The 21,511-nt window shown below is 41.2% G+C and overlaps 1 protein-coding gene across 1 annotated transcript in view; it reads left to right on the top strand.

The window, feature by feature from the left end:
- Nucleotides 1-1,308: 1,308 nt before the first annotated feature.
- LOC126174989 (post-GPI attachment to proteins factor 3) overlaps nucleotides 1,309-21,511 on the top strand; it is a 97,204-nt gene continuing 77,001 nt past the window's right edge. The window contains exons 1-4 of the mRNA XM_049921469.1: nucleotides 1,309-1,763; nucleotides 1,845-1,993; nucleotides 2,074-2,226; nucleotides 2,303-2,427. Of these exons, the coding sequence (XP_049777426.1) occupies nucleotides 1,637-1,763; nucleotides 1,845-1,993; nucleotides 2,074-2,226; nucleotides 2,303-2,427 (554 nt within the window). The 5' untranslated portion in view covers nucleotides 1,309-1,636. The remainder of the gene's footprint in view (nucleotides 1,764-1,844; nucleotides 1,994-2,073; nucleotides 2,227-2,302; nucleotides 2,428-21,511) is intronic.

Raw genomic sequence — 21,511 nt, 5'->3', positions numbered from 1 at the left:
AAAAAACACCACAAACCATAGCAAACAAACACTTCCCTAACCTACATACATCTACAACAGCTCCCGATCCCATAAATTAGGATCGAACACTTCCCTTGACCTATGTAGCTCAACAGAATCTCCCGATCCCATCCACCATTGCAAAAATCAAAAAACACCACAAACCATAGCAAACAAACATAGCTGTAGAAATTTGATCAGCTCTAACGGTGTCTCGCCCATCATCGCCCTCAACCGAGCACTATTCATGCGGTCTTTCATATCCATTCCTGAACAAAAAACCACAACCGAATACACTCAATAACAAACTCACCCGACGTACAGCAATTATCATTACATTAACCATCACACAAAACCGTTAACTCACTAATACAAATTCCGCTTCAAAACCACGAACACAGCACTCACCACTGAGCAACAGAAAACTGGCCCCAACACACCAAACAAACGAAAACCATGAACACACCACCAGAGGGCACAACAAACACCAACACGACATCTACAAACACGCCACAATCACAAACCAAACTCCGCGCCGTAATGACGTCACACACCACAACACGCTTACGTCACGGGTCAAAGCCGACGAGTAAGATCGGAGGTTTCTGTTGACCCTACACGGCAATGTAAAGATCTCCACATACAAGCTGTAACAAGAACCCGAAGCCAGAAACATGAATGTAATCAAGGCATCAAACTTTTTAATGCACTACCAAAACATATCAAAGAGCTGGAAAATGAGGATAAATTTAAAACTGTTCTAAAGAACCACATGCTTGACAAATGCTATTACAGCATAAGTGAATATCTCTGCGCAACTGTATAAAATATATGTTTAAGTTAATGTGACAAATGAAATTACATCAGTGCATAATAAATTATGTTATAAAAACACTTATTAGTTGTATATTGTATTAAACATAAGATAGATTAGTATGAATTCAGCACAGATACAAATTTTGTAAAGATATTATATAGTTGTTAAAATGTACCCTGACAAATCCTATATCACAAATGTGAACATTGGGATGATAATAAATAAATAAATAAACAGGCAAACTTGTTTCTGGAGTCACTAGTTGCAAAACTATTGAAGCCAATAATTTCCTTGAAAGAACCACAGATTGGGCCCATAACCTATTGCAGAAATTCAAAGAAAAGAGCACAATATACCTTAATGGAATTAATAAAGCAAATACGCGGCGTAGTTCTTAGAATTTGTATTCGGTACAACAACAGACATTTCATGAATTTCACATGCAGCTACTTAGCAGAGAGGTTTCACCTAAATGTCAACATGGACATTTCACTTCAACAGGATTATCCGCGTTTTGCCTTTATCAGTGCACTGTTGGGTTCGCATTATCGGGACGATGCTGTAGTAACGTTTGTGCGTGTTTTTCCCATAGATCCCTGATATTCCTCGTATTCGCCCTTGTCGATTCATACTCGCAGTGGTGCCACGCTATTTATGTGTGTGGTCAGTGGTGTTTACATTGACGATGCAAGTGGAAGGAAGTACATGCCGGCTGTCATACGAAGTTCTGTGTTTGATAACATGTGCGTGATTACATTATGATATTTTTTCGTATCGTAGTAAATAATGTTGAAGGCGTAGAACGAAAAATTGGTGAAAATGTCACTTATAGTAGCATGGCTAGTAACGACAGGATTGTTTAATGTTGTTGCGGCGTCTGTTGGCGATAGAACCCTGTTCTATAAAAACTGTGTTGACAGATGTGTCGGACAAAACTGCACGAAAGGTACCTATGTAAAATAATTATTTCTACAGGGAAGTGAAATACTAAAAGATTTTTACGCACATCACCGTCTTTCATTTATAGATGGCCTGGACTTTTCCACGGCAGTTCAGCCGTTCTACCAAAGAGCGCTAAAATGGACTTGTAGGGAAGAGTGCCAGTACAGCTGTATGTGGCATACAGTTGAAAACTTCTTAAGACGTAATTGGGATGTTCCACAGTTTCATGGAAAAGTGAGGCAGTTCGGATTGTGGAGTAAAAACAGATTTCATTGAATGGTTATCGTGAGCACTAATATTGGTTTCTTTTTCAGTGGCCCTTTATACGTTTTCTTGGTGTGCAAGAACCAGCCTCCTTCATTTTTTCTGTGATGAATTTTGTCTCGCATCTTTTGATGCTGAGGAGGTTTCACAAGGAAGTAAGGAGAGATAGCCCAATGTATTGGTTCTGGCATGTGTATGGGGCGGTATGCTACATTTCATTTCTCTTTGCATATGAATGTCTGAAATTCTTCCCCAGTGTTAATGGAGAATTACTTGCAGGTCTGCTTGAATGCATGGTTGTGGTCAGCAGTGTTTCATGCAAGAGATACAGTGCTTACTGAACAAATGGATTACTTTTGCGCATTTTCAATGGTGCTGTTTTCCTGCTATGGTATGCTTGTGAGGTAATTTAAGTGAAAAAAATACTGGATGACACTAATTTCTATGTTGTAACTATTAATTTGTGTATTTTGGTTTTGAATTATGCAGTCTCACTGCCTATAGCTGCTGTGACTTTCCATCCCTTTCTGCTTCTCAGAAAACTGTTGGTATAGCAAGATTTTCTTAGTATTAGTACCTTCTCATAAACGTCATCAAAGACACAGAAAAATTGAAACACCAAAAAGGACTGATGTAATGAGATGAATGTTAGATACATTATTTTTTCATTCCAATTACTTCCATAATATCTTGGATAGAGGTATGGGCATTGGTAATTTTTTTGAGTAATCAATAGATGGGATTATAGATGCTATTTTAGGGTTTAGTGTGCACCTTGATAATTTTAATTAGATATAGTATGGCAATTTTAGTAACCAACACAATCAGAAAATTTACATCCTCATCCATGTTGCTCAGTGCTACAAGCACTTTGACTTTGAAGGGGTCACATTGTTTTCCTTTCTTTAAAGAAATGATATTCTGAAGTGTTCATTTTGAGTACAACAGATGTGCGATAGAGTTCACACACATGTAAATGTTTTGAGTGATTGTGTCGGACTATGCAAAGTAAGCCTCACGGCACTGTGTGCCATGTGTACTATAGTATTTCCGTGACTGTAATTCAGCTTTTGAACTTTTTACCTTGCCGAACACTATGCCACTAGGTGGAAATTGGCATACTAAAAATTTGCTAGATCTCCAAAACAAATGTAATTTTGTGGCATAAGGCATATGAAAATGAAATAATTGTATGGCATTATTGACTGGGAGAACCCATCTGGGTTTGCTCGGCCACCCAGTGCAAGTCTTTTTATTCAGCATCACTATAGTGATTTGTGCGTTGGTGGTGGTGATCATTATGATGATGATGACACAACAACACCCAGTCCCTGTGAAGAGAGAATTTCCGACCCAGCCTGGAATGGAATCCAGGACCCCAAAGGACTAGGGTGAGGGCTAGTGCTGCATAGGTGGGTAGAGGGAGGAGGAGGTGGAGGTGGGAAGCAGAATGAGGGGTTAGGTGTGGGTAGATAATGGTTTACAGGGAGCAGATGGTTGGCTGGATAGAAATGTGGGAATGAGAGGTGGTAGGTGCATGGGCTATTCATGCAGTGTATGGACATCGGAGCAGGTGAGTTCGTGTGGCGCAAAATGAAGATGATTTTGGAGGTATGGATTGGGTGGAGGTAACAGGACAAAGGAAGGGGAAACTGTTGGGTGGCAGTAGTAGGAACAGTGGGTTAGTGGAGACTGAGGCCAGGAGTATCTGTTATCCTCTCATCTGCATAATTCAGTAAAGTTGGTGCTGGAGGGGAAGATCCAAATGACAAGGGTTGTGAAACAACCATTGAACTTAAGCATGTTGTGCTCAGCAGTGTATTGACCATTGGGTGGTTAACTCCATTTTTGGCCACAGTTTGGTAGAGGCCATTCATTCTGAGGGACAGCTGGTTGGTGGTTATGCTCAGTTATTTGTGTGTACATTCTCTCAAAAACTTTTGAAAAGATGAAGTAGTGATATAGTAGCCAATCAGAGGTAGTTTGACTATCTCCAGCGTTGTCAATGGCTGTCACTACAGCACATTTGGGGTCGACAGAAGCGTCCGATCCCACGCGTCGGCTTTGACCCGTGACGTAAGGGTGTTGTCGTGTGTGACGTCATGACGGCGCGGAGTTTGGTTTGTGAGTGTGGCGTGTTTGTAGATGTCGTCGTGTTGTGGTTTCTGGTGGTATGTTCAGGGTTTTCGTTTGTGTGGTGTAATGGGCTCAGTTTGCTTTTGCTCATTATCCAGAATTCTTCGAGTGTCGGCTGTGTTTTGTAGTGGAATTCGTTTCAGTGAGTTGACGATTTTGTGTGAAGGTTAATTTAGTGTTGTTCGTTGTACATTGTGTGGTAATTTTAGTAAAATTAATCGGTTGTTGTTTTTGTTCAGGAATGGATATGACGGATAAAATTAACAGTGCGCAGGTCAAGGGAAGTGTTAGATCCCAATGTGTGGCTGTGAATGTTGATATTGGTATCGGGAGATGTTTTTGAGCTATATAGACCAAGGGAAGTGTTTGACCCTAATTTATGGGATTGGCAGCTGCTGTTGAGCTATATAGGTCAAGGGAAGTGTCAGATTCCAGATGATATTGTGTTTAGTGGCATTTGGAGAGTTTTGCGATGTCGCTTTTTTTCGTCGTTTTGTGTGGTTTTGTATGGGGGTGGGTGTCTAAATTTGTTTATATTTAGTTTGCCCGCACCCAAAAACACCCCATTTCCCCCGCTTGTCCCGTTAGTGTCATTAGGCTTTTTGTGATAAGTGTGTGTGTTTGTTTTTCGATGTATTTTCGTCCTCATAATGTGTACGTACCGACTTTATATGCGCCATATTGGAATCGTGGTTTATGATCTTTCAGCCATATTTGTGACGTCATGGGTCAAAGCAGACGGGCGGGATCGGACGCTTCCGTATTTCCCATATTTGTCTTTCAGGAAATATGCCCAGAGTCATCACTTAATTACAAACAGCTTAAAGGTGTCAGTTTAGTGCCCTGCGCTTAACTTGACACTGCTATAGACCAGTTGTGAGAGGAGAAAGGAAGAATCATAGGTATATGTGTATGTGGGAAGAGCTAAGTATCCACATTAACGTAGGCCCACCAGTTTACCTGTTATACCAATGTCTGTCTCTCTGTGATGTGCTTTTGTGATTACTGTAATATGCTCAAACACATGCGTCTATGTTTCATTTCTTACTGACTCCCCATGATTAATTTTTACTGTCAGTGAGAATCTGGTATTATATTTCAGAAAACATAGAAATTGGCTTGAAACTTGTGCACATAGTCTGCTAGGATAACTGGCACTGAGGACAAATTTAGATTCCTCTTCTCCTCTTTGCTGAGCACTCTCAAAATTTTGGTGTCAGCATCATAAGTACCCTGCCTGTTAATCATTTATTGAGGTCAATATTAGTTTACAGCAATAATTGTTGGGTCATCTGCATAGCAGACCACAAATTAAGGAACAGGTTGTGACGAGTCATTGATAGCAATTATGAAAAAGAATGGTCCAAGCACTGATCCAAGTGGTAACCCTGTCTCTACCATTTTCATAAAAGAATGCCCGTTTCTCACTGAAACATATTGTTTTTTGTGTCTTAAGTATGAAGCAAGTATTTTTATTGCTGTTGTTTGTACTTCATAAAATTCAAGTTTCTTCATATTTCATAAGGGATACAATCAGAGGCTGTACTTAGGTCACATAAAACCATAGTTTCAAAAGCAGTTATTTATCTGGTTTATAATGTCAAGAACCACTGAGGTGGTATTTTTTCCTTGTCTGTAACCAAACTGTTTGTTCGAAAGGAGATTATATTCTTCAGAATTATCACTTAATTGATTATGTATAAGAGTTTCAAATATTTTAGAAGTTACAGGAGCTATTGAGACAAGGAAATAATTTTGGGGGAGATTTGTCTCCTTTTTAAAAATTGGTATATCTTTAGAAATTTTTAATGATGCTGGGAAAATTCTGAGCTGAACACATTTGTTAAAATTGAAGGCTAAAGGTTCACAGATAAAATGAATAGTTTTCTTGATAATGCAGTTGGATAGCGAGTAATTATCCATAGTTTCAGAGTTGGAGGTTTTTTACTGCTTTTATTACATCTGTGGATGTGATAATCTTCCACTGAAAAAACTGTTTCACTGGCAGCCACTTACCAAGTTGTTCGCTTGCTGATGTGTTGGCCAAGTTTATTCTGTTTGCAGTTTCTTTCACTGAAGTCACAAAGAACTCATTCAGTTGGTCTCATTCAAGTGATACTTCCTGTGTTTGGTTGGGGGAGTGTACTTGTGTGATAATCTGCCATGCTGCTTTGCACTTGTTTGGTGGAGTTTCTATAAAGCTTTCATACAATAATATTTTCTCATTAAGCAACTTAGTTTTAGAAAAATTTTTATACTTCTGATACTTATTATAATCTGTATCAGCTTCTTTGGTGTCCTTCCCAAAGTTTTTTTATATGCATTTTGCAATAACATTTGTTCCCTAATGTTTTCAGTTCTTTAGTATACCAATTTGCTACTTTGTTTTGGGCTTACATTTAAACTTAGTTTTTCTTAAGGGTGATTAAGTGTACCACACTTCAATATATTTGCTAAAGAATCTGTCAAACACAGTTTCAACATTATTTTGTTAAATCTGTGTTTCATACAAAAAGTCCCATTTTATATAACTTAGCCTATCAGCAAACAGTTCACAAATTCGTCTATCTGACTTCTCACCCAAGTCCCCTCATTTTCATCGTGGGTTATATTACTGATGTGACCTGACAGGTTGCTGTAGAGTCTGAGGAATAATGGTCCAGGGTCAGAGAAACATCCATTAGCATGACCAGCAGTAAAAATCTCACTAGAGAAGTTAACAATAATATTATCTGAGCAGACTTCTTGGCGAGTAGTATTTTTATTTGTACAGAATAAATTTAATTACCTTACGATATTGAAAAAAGTTCTTGACACTTACTTGCCACAGTTTGACATTTCTATATTGAAGTCACTGCAGATAGTGATATTTTCTTTTTTCCTTGCTATTTTTTAAACGAATACTTGTACCTCTCCATTTAGAGATCTGTCTATTGCAGTCTCATCTGTCAGCTTTATGCAGCTTAACTCACAAGCTACTTCAGAACAAAACTGGCTTACATCAACTTTTGTGAATTTCAGACTGACTTTGAGAAAAATTACAACTCCACCAATTTTTTTTCTCTTTTCTACACATAATATTGGCCACAACATATCCTTGAGGAACCAAAAATATCTATTTCAGATTCAATTAACCAGTGCTCCAAAACACAAGCTGCATCTACTTTCTTACTTCTACATTAATGTTCTAATTCTAATATTTTATTCCTAATGCTGCACATATTGTTTTGTTATACTTTTGTCTGTCAATACTTTGACCTATTGAGCCTAACAGTGTTATTTCTTTCTTTGCAGAGAAGAGTGATTTCTTATAAAGATAATGACACTGATCATTTTTAGGCTGAGCCATGTAACTTACATATGGGAGAGATTTCTCCTTGTTCCTCCCTGATATCATAAAAATTTCTCATCCTGTATTGTGGCTCTTCTTGGTCTCAGTTGCATTCTCTGGCTGCCTGCTGCTTTTGTTCCAGGTGATATTTTTGCTTTATTCATGATGTGATACTGTTAAAAATAGGCAAAATGTGTAGTACAAAGTTGCAGTGATTGCAAAAATGTCACAATTCCTTCTTCGTGGTTTCATAACAGATAATTTCAGAGCTGCAAAAAATGAATAAACAATAAGAATAAAATGGTTAAAAGATTTAAATATCTTGTGGAGATAATCCAAGAAAATGGTTTGTTGCGATAGAGGAAGGAATACATAAAATGGGAACTAACTAAAAACTATTACAACAGCAAAGGAGCTGGCCCCTATGGCCGAGTGGTTCTAGGCACTTCAGTCCGTAACCAAGCTGCTGCTACAGTCGCAGGTTCGAATCCTGTCTCGGGCCTGGATGTGTGTGATGTCCTTAGGTTAGTTAGGTTTAAGTAGATCTAAGTCTAGGGGACTGATGACATCAGATGTTGAGTCCCATAGTGCTTAGAACCACTTTTGAACAGCAAAGGACTGTCTGAAAATGCAAAAATAAGGCATTACAGTACAGTAGTGAAGTCAGAATGTCTACATGCAACTGAATGTCTAGTATCAAACTATAATTTAGATAAATTATAAGCACTAGAAAGCCAAATCATTAGAAAAATATTAGATGCACAAAAAACTATGAAAGGTTGGAAATTGCATAGTAACGACAAAATTTATTGAAACACGTAAAATACATATGAAGCCATGAGAAACAGAAGACTGATTTTCTTGTGTTATTTGCGTTGTATGTGTACCGGTCTCTCATTATGTATTCCAGTGCTCAGATGAACAGTAATGGTGATAGTCATCTTGTCTTAAGCCTGTTTTTATGGGGAATGGGCCAGAAATTTCTTCTCTAAACTTAACTGTGAGTTTGGTGTTGGTTAGATTAAGTCCAATTTGTTTTGAATGGAGTCCAGATACCTTTAAATTTTTAATCTTGAAGGGCTGTGGAGACAATCAAGTGCCTTCTTAAAATCAACTAATGCTATTGCCAGAGGTTTGTTCTGTTTCCCGTAGTATGCCATAATCAGTTTAAAACTGTGTTCTCTGCACAGCTTCTCAGTAGTCTGAAAACTCCCTATTATTCCCTTAACTGTTGTTCTAGCTGTTCCTTGATTCTTCCATGTATTGGATAAAATCTTGTCTGTACAGTCTAGTGCAGAGATTCCTATGTAATTTTCCAGATTGCTCCTATCCCCCTTTCTTTTGTAGTGGGAGGATGATGACTGTGGCCCAATGTTTGGGGAACTGTTCTATTATCCAGTTTTTTGTTAGAGCTTTGTGTAAGGAGGCCTTGACTAGTCACTTCAGTATTTCCACAATTCAACAAAAACACGATCTTCTCTACATGCTTTATAACTTTGTCATGAAGGGCTCCTTTTTGCTTCTTGGAAAGTTCTGATTTGCTAGCTTTGGTTTTTATTGGGGTATTATGTTGATTTGTAAGAGTTCTGTATGTTCTTCACAGTTAAAAAATTTATAAATGCTTTTGGCATAATTTCAGCATTTTCTTTTTTACTGTGTGCCATTCTTCCATCTTCATCTTTCAGTATTAGCATAGAGGGCTCATACTGTTGGAGTTGTTTCACAAAGATTTTGTAGTAGTAGTTTCTGGAATTTTTTGGATAATTATCTCCCATAGAATTTATTCTGTCTTTATGAAATCCTCTCTTAATTCTTCTAATGTTTTGTGTGAATTTTTTCCTTTCATTTTTTAAGTTGATGACATTCCTCTGTTTTCTGCGTTTGGAAAAGTTTCAAACACAGAAAACAGAACTGTGTTTGGTGTCTTTATTCCTGGAATTTGTCATATTCTGGTGTCCACCTTGCATGTTTTCTTTGTGGGTTCAAAGGAGCTAGATTTTCTGCTTGTTTCTTCAGACTTACCAGTTCTTCTACATCATCTGTTAAATTAATGGTTTGTATTATTTGTTGTCATTTGTCATTTTTGATTAGCTGATATGGATCATACTTCCTTTTTGTTTTATTAGTTTTCCATTATTTTTCATTAATGGACTGAATTTGAGTTTAATTTTAACTAGCATTCTCCTCTCAGTACTTTAACATTGTAGATTACCTTAGGAAAATTTTTGTCTATACAGACATCTAACAAACACTCCTCTGCCATCCAGTCTGGGTGTTTCAATGGTTCAAGTTTATTTGGCTTCCTCTTGAAGTATGTTGATTTAAATATAAGGTTGTGTTCTCTTCAGACTTCTAAAAGTCTTTGACCATTCTTGTTTGTAAAGTTTTGTGGACTCCATTTTCCAATTATATCTTTTATTTCTTTTCTTTTCACAGCTGGGTGTAGAAGTCTCCCAATAACATTTTTATATTCGCTTCATGTATTCTCTTCCCAGTTCATTGGAGAATGTCCCAAAAGTGATCTACCTCTTCCTTTGGTTGTTTTTTTTTCCCACGTGTGGAAGCATGAGCATTTGTAATTGTGTAAGATTTATTCATAATTTTAAAAGTCACAGTTGCAATTCTTGGTGATATAGCTTGAAAATCAGTTGTTGAATTTATTACATTTATATTTGCTATAAAGCTTGCTCCTAATTGGGACACTACTTCATAACCATCTGTCCTGGTTTCCCTTTATACATTCTATATCCTTGAGATTTTTACAGGTCTTCTATCATGTTTCTTGGAGACCTGCTATTAAAAGTTTTTGTTTATTTAATTCATCTGTGAAATTCTTGAGTTTTCCTGTCATAGGTAGTGAGTTTATGTTGTGTGTTACTATATAATTTGTTTGCTCCTTTGATTCTTCTTTTATGAGTTAGTGTGCAGTAGGGTGATTGCAAACACACTGATTTGTTGCTGTCTTCTAGTTGGTTACCCACTGAATCCGATGTATCCCTTAACTGCCTTTTTGGGCAGGATGGCGGCATTTTTTTCCCTAAAAGATCTTTCCATACTTAACTTTCAAAGGTAATTAACCTCAGCTGGAGCAAGCTCCGATTTATAACTAAAGTTGTTAACTGCAGAGGATGAGTTTGGTCCACGAGAGTTATTTTATCTCACTCAACACCAATATAAGTCAGTGAGGATCCCCCTATCTGCTACCTGGAATGCACCACATAGGAGTATCACCCCTCCTCCTGCTACAACAGCATATTATGTTTGTGGCTAATTGTTATACAATAGGACTTGTCTTTATTAAGCAATTCAAGTTGCTTTGCTACACTGAAGGAGTCTGTTTCTAAGTTACATGTGTTGACAAGAGTTCTCGATTTGAATTCTGGAATATTTACTTTGTTGTCATTGGTGAACTAATGCCGGAAACCATATTTAGTAATTCCACTTCAGTAGCACTGTCATCAGTAACATTTCAATTGCTATTATGCAGTGTAGGTGTTGATTTTGTCTTGCCACTGGTGTATTTTGCATACAGTAAGAATCTCTTCGGATTTTCTGTCAGATTTCAAGACAAAGTTTCATTGTGGAACCTATTAAAAGCTTCTTGCATTGCTTCTGTAAGAATTACTGCCTTGTTTTGTGTACCATAGTGGCTCAGTTCTATCTTTTATTAATTAATGTGGTATAAATCTTCCCATTGCTTGCGACATTATTTCTTTAAATTTAAGCCACATCTAGTCTATACTTTCATAGTTATTTCAGAAGGATTGGAGGCCATCTCTTAGGAAGGCTTCAAGCAAGTTTTTATCTGCTTTTTGAAATAGATATATTCTGCATTTGTTTTTCGTGAATTTGGATGTTACAGTATTAAGTCTTGCTACAAAGATCTTGTGGTCACTAATCCCTGTATCTGCCATAATGTTGCCTATTTGTTCAGGATTTTTTGTTGCTAAGAGGTTGAATGTGTTTTCACAACCATTTACACTTCAAATGGGCTCCTGAACAAATTGTTCAAAATAGTTTTAATTAAGAAAATTAGTACAGTTGTGAATGATGTTTTCTGCCCACCACCGACTTTCAATGTGTATTTTCACTAACACATTGAGGGTAGATTGAAGTCACCACCAAGTATAAATGTGTGAGTGGATTGCCTATGTGAAATGAGACTCAAGTCGTCTTTGAATTGTTCAGCAACTTTATCATCTGAGTTGGGAGCTCTGTAAAAGGAACCAGTTATTAATTTATTCCGGTTAAGTATAACCTCTACCTGTAGTAACTCACAGAATCTATTTTCTTAGATTTCGCTACAAGATAAACTATTTCTGGAAGCAATGAACAAGCCACCTCAAATTGTATTTAATCTATCTTTTCTGAACACTGTCAGGTCCTATGTAAAAATTTTCATTGAACTTGTGTACAGCTTTAGCCAGATTTCAGTACCTGTAACAGTTTGTGCTTCAGTGATTTCTGTTAGTGTCTGGAGCTGTGGTTCGTTTCCAACACAGCTACAACAGTTTACCACTATACTATCTTTAGTTCCTAAGACAAACCTTGTCCTGTGTTTGACTTGCACCTTTTGAGACCCTGTGATGTAAAAAGTATCACGAAGTCCACTCCGAACAGCGACCCACTACCCATGTAGCTATCTTCTGTGTATAGTGGACTCCTGACCTATTAAGCGGGAGCTGATGCCCCACCACGCCATGGCATAAGTAGAGGTATCTGCAGCCTACATAGTTGCACCACTGATTTAGACCCACTTGGCTCTGTACCAGAGGTCGCAATAGGCCCTGTCAGCAATGTTACAGATAATGAACTCTTTCGTCTCGCAAACAAGACTTGCAGATTTTACCGATTCAGCTTGCCACTTGTAACCATAGAGGCTCTAAAGTGGCACACATCAACACATCATTAGTGCTGATGTGAGCCATATCCAAAAATAAGCTAGAGCAGTCTGTGAGAGAACTGACTCAGGAAGATAACAGCTTAGACCTTCAGGTGACAAACTGACCTGAATATTCTATCTCAGTTAGTATAGAACTGGGAATCATAAGGCCTTTCAACATCAGTGAATACACAGTGATTAAGAATACAAAGAAAGGTAGGAAGATCTTTCTGTTTAGCAAGAATTACAAGAGACAGATTTCATTTTATCTTAAAAGTAAACACGAAAATGCCATCTCCATCACTGATAATGTTGAGAGTCAAAGGACAAAGTTCATGAGCATCATACTATATGATTGAGACAGGTATGCCACAAACAAAATTGGGAAGGATGGAAAAGACCCTCTGTAGTTTGACAATTGTGTTGGGCAGCTGCTGTGAAATTAAAGAGAACTTCACAACAAATTTACACATAGCCAAAGCCTCACAGACAAACAAAAACCAGAAGAAGCCAAAATTAGCATAAAGAGTGCTAGGCATAAAGTTTTCAACAAATTTGGAAGTAAAATTCTCTCTACTGACTTGACAGAAAATCCTAATAAATTTTGGTCTAATGTTAAGTATGTAAATGGATCAAAGCCATCTGTCGAGACACCCTGTGACCATAATGGCACTGACACAGAGGATGACACAGATAAGGCAGAAATGCTAAATATTTTTCCCAAATTATTTCATGGAAGAAGATCATGCTCTAGTTCCTCCTCTGAATCGTCACACTAATGACAGAATAACAGATATTGAAATAAATGATTACAGATAGGAAAGCAACTGAAAACACTCAACAGTGGAAAGGCCACTGGATGTGACTGGATATCAATTGCAATCTACACAGAGTATGCTAAAGAACTTACACCTCTTCTAACAACAATGTACCTCTTGAATACATAGTTTAGTCATTGTCTGTGTCCCTGCTTACCTCTTGAAAAGATGATTGTTTCATCCAGATACACCAGATATTGACAAGGTTCCAATCCTTTAAACACTTTGTCCAATGAATGCTGGAATGTTGCTGCTGCATTTTTTAAACCAAATGGCATTCGTCTGTACTGACAAAGTCCCCAAAGTGCTGAAAACATAGTCTTCACTTCCCACTGAAGGTACCTGCTCCTCAAGTCTATTGTCGAGAAGTACCGGTACTGTCAAGATTATCAATCGTGCCTATGATGTTTGGGTTAGAGTAGGCATTCATTGTAGTCTTACTGCTTAAATGGCGCTAGTCGCAGAAGAATCAATATTTCCTCAAAACTTCCATAGACTTCTTAGGTACAATCAGTGGTGGCTGATGTGTAGGAGCACAAGAGCATGTGAACACCCTAACTTTCGACACCTTGGGGATTTATTAGTTATTTTTCTTTGAATGCTGATAAACATAACATAGATGCTGCAATCTGAAAGATGCGGCCCTTAAATCTACCGCATTACTGCTCCTCCAGATTCCATGAAACTTGGCGTAAAGGTTGTGAGCACAGCTCCAGTTGTGGACAACTCGCGTGATACAATTGCCTTGTGGGCCAAATACATACGGATTTGATAAACAATGTGTACAGTTCACGATGTACACAGCTAGTCCTTGCCACTCAACTAGAAGTTTGCTTAAATGCCACCAGATGGTAGCACACTGCGTCAGACTTTTGTCCCAGTTCGCTCAGCATAAACCCTGATAGATGACAGCACACTCCTCAGATTTGCTAATTCGCTCACAATACAGGGTGTTACCAAAAGGTACGGCCAAACTTTCAGTAAACATTCATCACACACAAATAAAGAAAAGATGTTATGTGGCCATGTGTCCGTAAACACTTAATTTCCATGTTAGAGCTCATTTTAGTTTCGTCAGTATGTATTGTACTACCTCAGTTCACCGCCAGTTGGCCCAATTGAAGGAAGGTAATGTTGACTTCGGTGCTTGTGTTGACATGCGACTCATTGCTCTACAGTACTAGCATCAAGCACATCAGTACATAGCATCAACAGGGTAGTGTTCATCACAAACATGGTTTTGCAGTCACTGCAATGTTTACAAATGCGGAGTTGGCAGATGCGCATTTGATGTATGGATTAGCACGGGGCAATAGCCGTGGTGCGGTACGTTTGTATCGAGACAGATTTCCAGAATGAAGGTTTCCCGACAGGAAGACGTTCGAAGCAAGACGGCGTCTTAGGGAGCATGGAACATTCGAGCGTATGACTCGCGACTGGGGAAGACCTAGAACGACGAGGACACCTGCAATGGACGAGGCAATTCTTCGTGCAGTTGACGATAACCCTAATGTCGGCGTTAGAGAAGTTGCTGCTGTACAAGGTAACGTTGACCATGTCACTGTATGGAGAGTGCTACAGGAGAACCAGTTGTTTCCGTACCATGTACAGCGTGTGCAGGCACTATCAGCAGCTGATTGGCCTCCACGGGTACACTTCTGCGAATGGTTCATCCAACAACATGTCAATCCTCATTTCAGTGCAAATGTTCTCTTTACGGATGAGGCTTCATTCCGACGTGATCAAATTGTAAATTTTCAGAATCAACATGTGTGGGCTGACGAGAATCCGCACACAATTGTGCAATCACGTCATTAACACAGATTTTCTGTGAACTTTTGGGCAGGCATTGTTGGTGATGTCTTGATTGGCCCCCATGTTCTTCCACCTACGCTCAATGGAGCATGTTATCATGATTTCATACGGGGTACTCTACCTGTGCTGCTAGAACACATGCCTTTACAAGTACGACACAACATGTGGTTCATGCACGATGGAGCTCCTGCACATTTCAGTCGAAGTGTTCGTACGCATCTCAACAACAGATTCGGTGACTGATGGATTGGTAGAGGCGGACCAATTCCATGGCCTCCATGCTCTCCTGACCTCAACCCTCTTGACTTTCATTTATGGGGGCATTTGAAAGCTCTTGTCTACGCAACCCTGGTACCAAATGTAGAGACTCTTCTTGCTCGTATTGTGGACGGCTGTGATACAATACGCCATTCTCCAGGGCTGCATCAGCGCATCAGGGATTCCATGCGATGGAGGGTGGATGCATGTATCCTCGCTAACGGAGGGCATTTTGAACATTTCCTGTAACAAAGTGTTCGAAGTCTCGCTGGTATGTTCTGTTGCTGTGTGTTTCCATTCCATGATAAATGTGATTTGAAGAGAAGTAATGAAATGAGCTCTAACATGGAAAGTAAGCGTTTCCGGACACATGTCCACATAACATATTTTCTTTCTTTGTGTGTGAGGAATGTTTCCTGAAAGTTTGGCCGTACCTTTTTGTAACACCCTGTATACTATAGTAAAATTAGATCGGATATCAGTATATGTTAAAGTTGTACTGTCAGTAAACCAATTTTGTGGGTTTCTGGACGAGTTAATATATTAAGTCATGAATTTTATCATACAGTAATCCATTTGAAGCACTGAGAATCACGAGGGCCTAAAGCGCATCACCGTTGATTGTAAGAATGTAGAATTTATTCATGCTTCTCAAACTTACTGATCTTTTGGTGAGTCAGGTTTAGCTGTGCTGTAGGACCACATGTGTATATGAAAATTCATGAGAAGCTGTATAACTGGTTTCTCTGATATTCACTTAAATGCGGGATCAATGGCTATGTGCTTTACACCTTTATGGATCTCAGCACCTCATTTGTATTCTAGTCAAGTGACCAGGTTGGTAGACATTACTACTTGAGTTAAATCATTTTCACGAATGGCACTTTCTGTTTTGAATTGATTGATTACTGTGTGGGAATCAGCTTTTGAGTGCAGTGTAAACGTGAACTATGTTGAATCTATTTTAAATGCTAACAGAAAAGTAAAGCAGTGAAGATGTGGTCGTGAGTTGTGCTTGGTACTGCAGTCAGCAGAGCACTTGCCCACGAAAGGTCCCCCTGCGGGTCTGGGGGTTAGAATAGGCCCGAGGTATTCCTGCCTGTCGTAAGAGGCAACTAAAAGGAGTCTCACACGTTTCAACCTTTGTGATGGTCCTCTGTAGCGTTTGACCTCCATTCATCAAGTCCGCCGCTCGTGGCCTCGCGGTAGCGTTCTCGCTTCCCGAGCCCGGGGTCCCGGGTTCGATTCCCGGCGGGGTCAGGGATTTTCACCTGCCTCGAGATGACTGGGTGTTTGTGTTGTCCTCATCATTTCATCATCATCTAGGAAAATGGCGAAATTGGACTGAGCAAAGGTTGGGAAATTGTACGGGCGCTGATAACCACGCAGTTGAGCGCCCCACAAACCAAACATCATCATCATCACATCCATTCATCAAAATTTTCCCGAAGAGTGAGCCAAATGGGGAAGGGCGCCTTACATGGTGCATCGTGTCTATCGTGCATTGAGATCTTTAGCCCAGTTTCTCGTCGTCCCATTTAAGTCCCACTCATTCTCCATATCTTGGGCAGGGACACCTTCGTGGGTGTGTTTTCCACCATGCACTATGCAGTATCACTTTCTGCGTCGACGATGACCATGGACTTCTTTGCACCTGATATCCAGCATGATGGCCAGTCCATTGTGGTGGGGTTGCCATGTACCCTGTTGGTTGTAGCCCCCTGACCACACAGGGATCGTTCTGCTGATGCCTGTGCCGTTAACTCCCCATGTATGCCAAGGGGTAGATGCCCATACTCCTGGGGTATTGGGACTCCCGGCAATGGCCATCCTGCCAGGTGGCCTTTTCTGCGGCTAGGTGGCACCTGTGGGGAGGGCCCCTGGTGAGAGTGGGTGATATCAGGGAGGATGACACACGATGAAGTGTAGTCCATCATCTCTTGCTGGTGGTGAAACACAGCAGTCTCTAAGCATTCATGAGCTCAGTTCAATGCACAGAAGTTTGACCCCAAATCATTCCACACCATGGGAGGAATGTCAGGCTAAGGATGTAAGCAGATCTTATTCGCCCCGGGACCTTGTACGTTCGAGAGCTGATGGGGAATCTTTCATGATGATGAAGCTTCAGTTTTTTGTCGAGCATTTAGAGGACAAGTCCAAAATGAGGTCTGGGTCAGCCTTGATCAAAATGATCAAAACAGCATCCTTCGCCCATCCACGGACGTTACTCGCTTGTGACAAGCTGGGGGATGTTTCTGTAACCATCACGCCCCGTAAGAGCTGAAATATGGTCCAGGGTATCATATTTCACAGGGACCTTCTTTTGCAGTCTGACGATGAGCTGTGCGCCACTTTAGGGCAGCGAGGTGTACATTTTGTCCGACTTGTCCACTGGGGTCCGAGGGATAATCTGGTTGTCACTGGTGCCTTCATCTTGGCCTACGAGGGTGATACATTGTCTGAGAAGGTCAAGGTGATGGTCTACCACTGTGATGTAAAGCCCTATATCCCTCCCCAATGTGGTGTTTGAAGTGCTGGAAGTTTGGCCACATGTCTTTCCGCTGTACTTCCAGTGTCACATGTCGAGATTGCGGACACCCATCACATCCCAATACTCCATGTGCCCTGCCTCCCATCCGTGTCAACTGCAGAGAGGACCATTCACCTTTCTCGCCACACTGCAGGATTTTCCAGAAAGAAAGGAAAATCATAGAGTACAAGACTCTGGACTGACTGACCTACACTGAAGCTAAGAGAAAATTTGAACGCCTGCATCCTGTACGTATGACATCGTCTTACGCCACCGCTGCAACAGTTCTGGCACCATCAGCTCTGCCAACCCCAGTCACCTCTCAGGGCTGGAAGACTACACCTGCCCCCTTGATGGTGGGGGGCCATCATTTCCCTCCCTGTTGCTCCTGCACCACCTACTTCGAGAGCAACAACCACCCCTCCCCCCTCCCCACAACTGTCGGGGATGTCTGTCCCCACTTCTAAGCCAGAGAAGCGTAAGTCTTCTTCGGTTTCTCTCGGTAGGAAGGGGTCCCTTGGGTCACTCCCTTCCCAGGTTTCTGCTAGTGGGAAAGATGACACCCGCCAGTGGCTGAAGAGCTCAAAAGCAGCTGGTCGTAGGGCTTCACACTCATCCTCAGTTCTGGAGACTGAGCCAGTGAAGAACCCCTGGCAAGGGAAACCCAAGGAGCAGTGAGAGAAATCCAAAAAAGAAAACCCCTAAGAAATTGTGGTGGCACCCACACCACTCCTACCTACAAGCTCTGCATCTGAGAATGGGGTGGAGATTCTGGCGTCCACTGAGGGCCGAGATCTCGCCAGATCCTCAGACACAATGGGTATGGACTGCTCAGGCAATAAGTCAGTGGCAGCAGCTGCCTCTGAGGAATAAACTGCCTCGTTGAATGTTCCATGCCTTCCCAGTCTTATGATGATGTCATCCTCCAGTGGAATTGCTGCGGTTTTTTTCCACTGCCTGGCTGAGCTACGGCAACTGGTAAGCTGTACACCTGTTATCTGCATTGTCCTCCAGGAAACCTGGTTCCCGGCAATGGGAACCTGTGCCCTCCGTGGCTATAGGGGATATTACAAGAACTGTAGCGACTATAATTGAATGTCAGATGGAGTTTGCGTTTATGTCCTAAACTCAGTCTGTAGTGACACTGTGCCCCTTCACACCCCTCTTGAAGCTGTGGCTGTCAGAATAAGGACGACACGGGAAATAACTGTCTGCAATGTATATCTTCCTCCAGATGGTGCAGTACCCCTGAATGTATTAGCTGCACTGATTGATCAACTCCTTAAACCTTTCCTACTTTTGGGAGATTTTAACGCCCATAACCCCTTGTGGGGTGGCACTGTGATTACTGGCCGAGGCAAAGACGTCGAAATTTTACTGTCTCTGTTCGACCTCTGCCACTTGAATACTGGTGCTACCACACATTTCAGTGTGGCTTATGGTAGTTACTCAACCGTTGATTTATCAATTTGCAGCCCAGGACTTTTCCCATCTATCCACTGGAGAGCACATGATGACCTGTGTGGTAGTGACCACTTCTCCATCTTCCTGTCACTGCCCCGGCATCAGGACCACAGATGCCTGCCCAGATGGGCTTTAAACAAGCCGGACTGGGGAACTTTCACATCTGCTGTCACCGTTGAATCTTCCCCACACGGTAACGTTGATGTGATGGTTGAGCAGGTGACTAGTACAGTTGTTTCTGCCGCAGAAACCGCGATCCCTCGCTCTTTAGGGTGCCCCCGGCGTAAGGCAGTCCCTTGGTGGTTGCCGGAAATCGCTGAAGCAATTAAGGAGTGACGGTGAGCTCTCCAGCGGCATAAGCAGCACCCTTCCCTAGAGCCTCTCATAGCCTTTAAATAGCTCCGTGCCCGTGTTTGCCAACTTATCAGATGGCGGAAGCAGGAGTGTTGAAAGAGATACGTCTCTACCATTGGGTGCCATACGTCACCTTCCCACGTCTGGAAGAAGATCAAACATCTTTTCGGGTACCAGACCCCAACACGTGTTTCCGGTGTTACTGTAAATGGTCTGTTATCTACCGACGCAAACACGATTGCCGAGCACTTTGCTCGAGTCTCTGCGTCGGAGAATTACCCCCCCAGCTTTTCACACTCTCAAACAGTGGCTGGAAGGGAAAGTCCTCTCATTCACTACATGCCAGAGTGAATCCTTTAATGCCCTATTTACATAATGGAAGCTCCTCAGTGCCCTTGCACATTGCCCCGCCACAGCTCCTGGGCTAGATCAGATCCACGATCAGATGATTAAACATCTCTGATCTGACTACAAGCGACATCTCCTGGTCATCTTCATTCGGATCTGGTGCGATGGCGACTTTCCATCTCAGTGGCGGGAGAGCACTGTCATTCCGGTGCTTAAACCCGGTAAAAACCAACTTGATGTGGATGGCTATTGGCTAATGAGCCTCACAAACGTTCTTTGCAAGCTGCTGGAATGATTGGTGTGTCGGCAGTTGGGTTGGGTCAGATCCTGGAGTCATGTGGCCTACTGGCTCCATGTCAGGGCAGCTTTCACCAGTGTCGCTCTACCACTGATAATCTTGTGTCCCTCGAGTTTGCCATCCGAACAGCCTATTACAGACACCAACACCTGCTTGCCGTCGTTTTTGATTTACGAAAAGCGTATGACACCACTTGTTGACACCATATCCTTGCCACATTATACGAGTGGGGGCTCTGAGGCCCGCTTCCAATTTTTCTCCAAAATTTTTTGTCGCTCTGTAGTTTCCGTGTCCAAGTTGGTGCCTCCCGTAGTTCCCCCTATATCTAAGAGAATGGGGTCCCCCAGGGCTCTGTATTGAGTACCTCTCTATTTTTAGTGGCCATTAATGGTCTAGCAGCATTTGTAGAGCAGTCTGTCTCACCCTCTCTGTATGCAGACGACTTCTGCATTTCTTACTACTCCACCAGTACTGGTGTTGCTGAGGTTTGCCTACTTGGAACCATCCACAAGGTTTTCAGCTATGAAGATGTATGTCATGCATTTCTGTCAGCACTGTACCGACAGAGGAGCCAGACAGAGTGTGTCGCACAACATAGGGCAGGGAGGGCTCTAGAGCTGTAGTGAAGCCAGCTCTAGCCTAGAGGAGTAAACCTTATACAAATCCTGGTCCTCCAGATTGGGGGTTGGGCATGGGTCTAATAACCCCATACTGAAAAAAATATTACGGAAATTCAATAGAAGACTCAGAAACTGGACAAAAAGCATGTATCACGACCCCGGCAAAGGAAACGGATAAAGGATCTGACAGTAGCATCATGGAATGTGAGGACAATGCTTGAGCCTGAAAAAAATGAAAGAAATAGCCAGTGAAATTTTAAAATTCAAATATGATATCATAAGACTACAGGAAATAAGATGGCAAGGGAATGGGCACATAGGTAAACCTGAGTACTCTCTGGTATATAATGGACCAGAAGAAAGAACAGGTCAACTTGGAACAGGCTTTATAATAACTAGGGAAGTTAGGAAAAGCCTTCTAGAATTTGAACCCATAAATGAAAGGATGTGTGGACTCAGACTAAGAGGGAAATTTATGAGTATATCAATAGTTAATGCACATGCACCAACGGAGGAAAAAGAGAATATAATTAAAGATCAGTTCTACGGATACTTGGAAAAAGTATGCTGCGCAATACCTAAATATGACCTGATGCTAGTAATAGATTTTAATGCAAAAATAGGGAGGAACGAA

The sequence above is a fragment of the Schistocerca cancellata genome, chromosome 3 (genome assembly GCF_023864275.1).
Source record: "Schistocerca cancellata isolate TAMUIC-IGC-003103 chromosome 3, iqSchCanc2.1, whole genome shotgun sequence".
NCBI classification, from domain to species: Eukaryota; Metazoa; Arthropoda; class Insecta; order Orthoptera; family Acrididae; genus Schistocerca; species Schistocerca cancellata.
Note: the sequence above shows the minus strand (reverse complement) of the source record. Positions and strands in the feature narration are given on the sequence as shown.